This window comes from Hipposideros armiger, unplaced genomic scaffold (genome assembly GCF_001890085.2).
Source record: "Hipposideros armiger isolate ML-2016 unplaced genomic scaffold, ASM189008v1 scaffold_35, whole genome shotgun sequence".
Taxonomy (NCBI): domain Eukaryota; kingdom Metazoa; phylum Chordata; class Mammalia; order Chiroptera; family Hipposideridae; genus Hipposideros; species Hipposideros armiger.
The window spans coordinates 337,339-340,693 of NW_017731385.1; the positions used below are offsets into that span (position 1 = coordinate 337,339).

The 3,355-nt window shown below is 40.3% G+C and overlaps 1 protein-coding gene across 1 annotated transcript in view; it reads left to right on the forward strand.

The window, feature by feature from the left end:
* Positions 1-3,070, forward strand: part of LOC109380360 (chromodomain-helicase-DNA-binding protein 2-like) — a 36,415-nt gene extending 33,345 nt beyond the window's left edge. Inside the window, exon 13 of the mRNA XM_019637845.1 lies at positions 2,690-3,070. Coding sequence (XP_019493390.1) covers positions 2,690-2,986 — 297 coding nt within the window. The 3' untranslated portion in view covers positions 2,987-3,070. The remainder of the gene's footprint in view (positions 1-2,689) is intronic.
* Positions 3,071-3,355: the final 285 nt, after the last annotated feature.

Here is a 3,355-nt window from a genome sequence, read left to right on the forward strand (position 1 = left end):
ACAGCCCTGTTTGTCTTCTAGGATGATGGCTTAGAAAAAAGTCCGATGAAAAAGAAACAGAAGAAGAAAGAGAACAAGGAGAACAAGGAGAAACAAATGAGTTCCAGGAAAGACAAAGACGGGGACAAGGAAAGGAAGAAGTCAAAAGATAAGAAAGAGAAGGTAACGGGGTCATTCTACTTACTGAAATGCCCAGAGCCTCTGAAATCCCTCCTAGCATTCAGAAATAGAACGGGGCTTGAGGGCCCTGAAGTAATCCTCTCTTTTTGTGGGTATGTCCAAGAAGGAAGGATGGGGCTGTCAGGGTGAGGCCTGCACTTCTCCCTGCAGAGAGAAAGGAACAAGCAAGTTTGGGGTGTTCTTGCACTCTTTTACCTATTTCAGGGGGGATGTTTGAGAGAAGGCAGGTGAGGGACTAATCTGTATTTGCAGGTAACTGCTTCAAACACATTCTCAGGTTCATGGTAGGAGATCACAACCCACAGATGAATTCGAATATTTGAAAGATGTAGGCTTCAAACTAAATGCTACCAAGAGTTAAGCTTTTCGACTAGAAATGTGTGAAAAGCCCTGTTATTATATAATCTTCACTGGCAGCATTTGATGAGTTCATTCCAAACCACAGACTTCTGGTACAGTGTATGCTTGCTGACCGGTGTTGAAATCCTGTTGCAATTAATCCTTAATCGTTGTTAAAACACACAAACATAACTGCCACCATTTCACCATCTAGTCGTAACTCTAGTAGATTTCCTGCTGAATACCTTAGGAACTTTTGTCTTAACGCATGTAAGAACAAATATAAAAACCAGACCAGAATGCTTGGGTAGCCTTTTCTCCCTACTTAGCAAGACATCACAACTTTCCAAGTGAATAAATACTCGTTAAAATTCTAATAGACGAGGAGGGTTCTGTTTGGAAGCAGTCTGCGTCTTTCATATTGAAATTGCTTTCAAATTTCTAATGTTATAAACCATCCTGTGACAGATAATCTGTGTGTTTGTGCTTCCACAGAAAGATAAGGTGAAATATTAAAAAAAATAAAAGCACAAAGAATGATTTCACAAATACCCATGTATCCACTACCCAGATAGTATAGCTTTTGTTACTATTTTTCCACGTTTACTTCAAGGGGCTCATGTTGGCTACTGTAGTTTGAGTTTCATGTGCACGTTACATGCTGTGGAAGCTCCTTTTTTTCTCCTCCATTACACTTCTCTGAACTTGGTTTGAGACCTTCCTATCTGTACTTTTATACTTCTATTACATATTCTATCATCATAAACAAGTGTAGTGTTTTATGTTTTTAAATGTTTATACGCGAAGTTATTTAAAAAAAAATCTATATTTATATCTCCATCCTTCTGCAGTCTTTCCTGGAGAAATGAGATGTGTCCATGTGGATTCATGTAGATGTCAATCATTTACAGTATTTTTGTGAACACAGATTCCTAGATCAAAGTGCACATTTATTTATAANGTACCTTCTCATAGTCAGGTGTGCTTTCGAGATTCCAGTCCTGATGGCTGGTTGGTAACAATAGAAATGTTTGCGTAACTACTGACCAAAACATGTGGGCAACTTTCCTACAAACCCGTTCTCCTCAAATATTGCCTCAAAACAGTCCCCCTGTCTCTTTGTGCCACTGGCCCGGACATGCTGTTGCTGTTTCTTTATGCTGCTTTCTCAGTTTGGAAACTTAGTTCTGGTAACTGTATGACTACCACTGGGTTTGCCTCTTGTTATAGCTGACTCTGGGCTACTTGTAATCAGGGGTCCAGGGGACAAATAGAAATTGGAATCCGCAGCTAATTCAGAAATGGGACTTCGGTCATGGCTGCCTTACTTGCTCAGTGAAAAATACCAACCTTGTTGCTAATGAACTCACCTAAGTTTCACCTCCTTTAATTCCCCCAACTTTTCATTTCAATTCAGACCTGGAAAGGTGGGAATCACAGTTAGAAGATAGGATAAGTTATATGTGACACTAGCAGCCTTTTGTGTGTGTGTTTTCTTAAGTGCTCTTGGAGCTATGTCGTTTATAGTCATTTCCCTGTATTACAAACCAAAGAAATCTTAGAAAAGAAAGAAATCTTCCTAACCCTATACCATGTCCTTGTTCACATAATAGTATCATAAGTAGTGTCATTCTCCAGATAATATGTTGCGTATATACTGTAAATCAGGCTCTGGAGAGACAGATGAGGCCATGTTTATACTTGGTGTTAGATTATTGTGTCATATCTGATTGATAGGTAGAAACGCCTTTTTTTAATTTTTAGATACAGCGTGCTCCTGGGTTTTTTTTGTTTTTTGTTTTGGGTTTTTGGTTTTTTTTACTGTTACTATTAGTGTCTTTTACATATTATCTTTATTTATATCTTTGTACATAAGGTGTTTTTCCTTCTTTTGAATTACATCTTTAGGATGAATTCCAAAAATGGGAATCAGTAGTTTCGAGGATTTGGGTGTTTTTATGTGCTGTAGGGGATATGTATAAGGCGCAGTCACGTGTCATTCCACCCCAACCCCCGCCCCCCGTAAAATTGGTTGCACTTCTTTGAATTTCCTCTGAGTCTTCCTGTTTGAATTATATGGCTGCTACTGTTTCAGAGTCATCGTGCTATTAGGCCATGCTTTTGAGGGACTCGATTTGTAGTTTTGTCATCATTTTGTCTCCCATTCGAGGCCAAATTAAAAAAGCGGAAGCCTCGAGTAAAGAAGGAAAACAAAGCACCCAGGCTGAAAGATGAGCATGGGATTGACTTCTCTTCACCCAGACACTCGGACAATCCGTCAGAGGAGGGAGAAGTGAAGGTAGGAAGCTTGACTTCAGTTGAGGGGTGTGTGTTCAGCTACATGTATTGTGCCGATTGGTATAAAACCGTTGGGAATGTGTTTGGTTTACATGAAGAGCAGACAACACGAAATAGAATGCGCATGTCTCTGTGTAACCTGTGGGAGAGAAATGTAGTTGTTCATTGAAGTCGGCAGTTGCAAATTCACAGGTAATGGAAGTAAATGAAGGGAACCCTGCGAGTTTAATGATAGATGGCAATTGAGACTCAGCCTCCTTGTGGGGAGCGATAGGGAGTGGTGGGGACGGACTGGGGTTAACCAGGGAGCTCATGTACAGGGCACAGCTGCCCTGTTTGTTGTTGAGCCAAACGAAACTTAATAAGGCATGCCAGTTTGTAACCTCTGGTGTAAGCAAAGGGGAAAGTAAACTGGTGTCTCAGCGTGTCGTTTCAGTGAGTGACAACTTAATGGATTTTGTTTTGTTACTGTTCGAGTGTAACTGTGCTTTGAGATTTGATCCTCTAAGAGGATCAACAGTGGGTACAGGAACTGGCA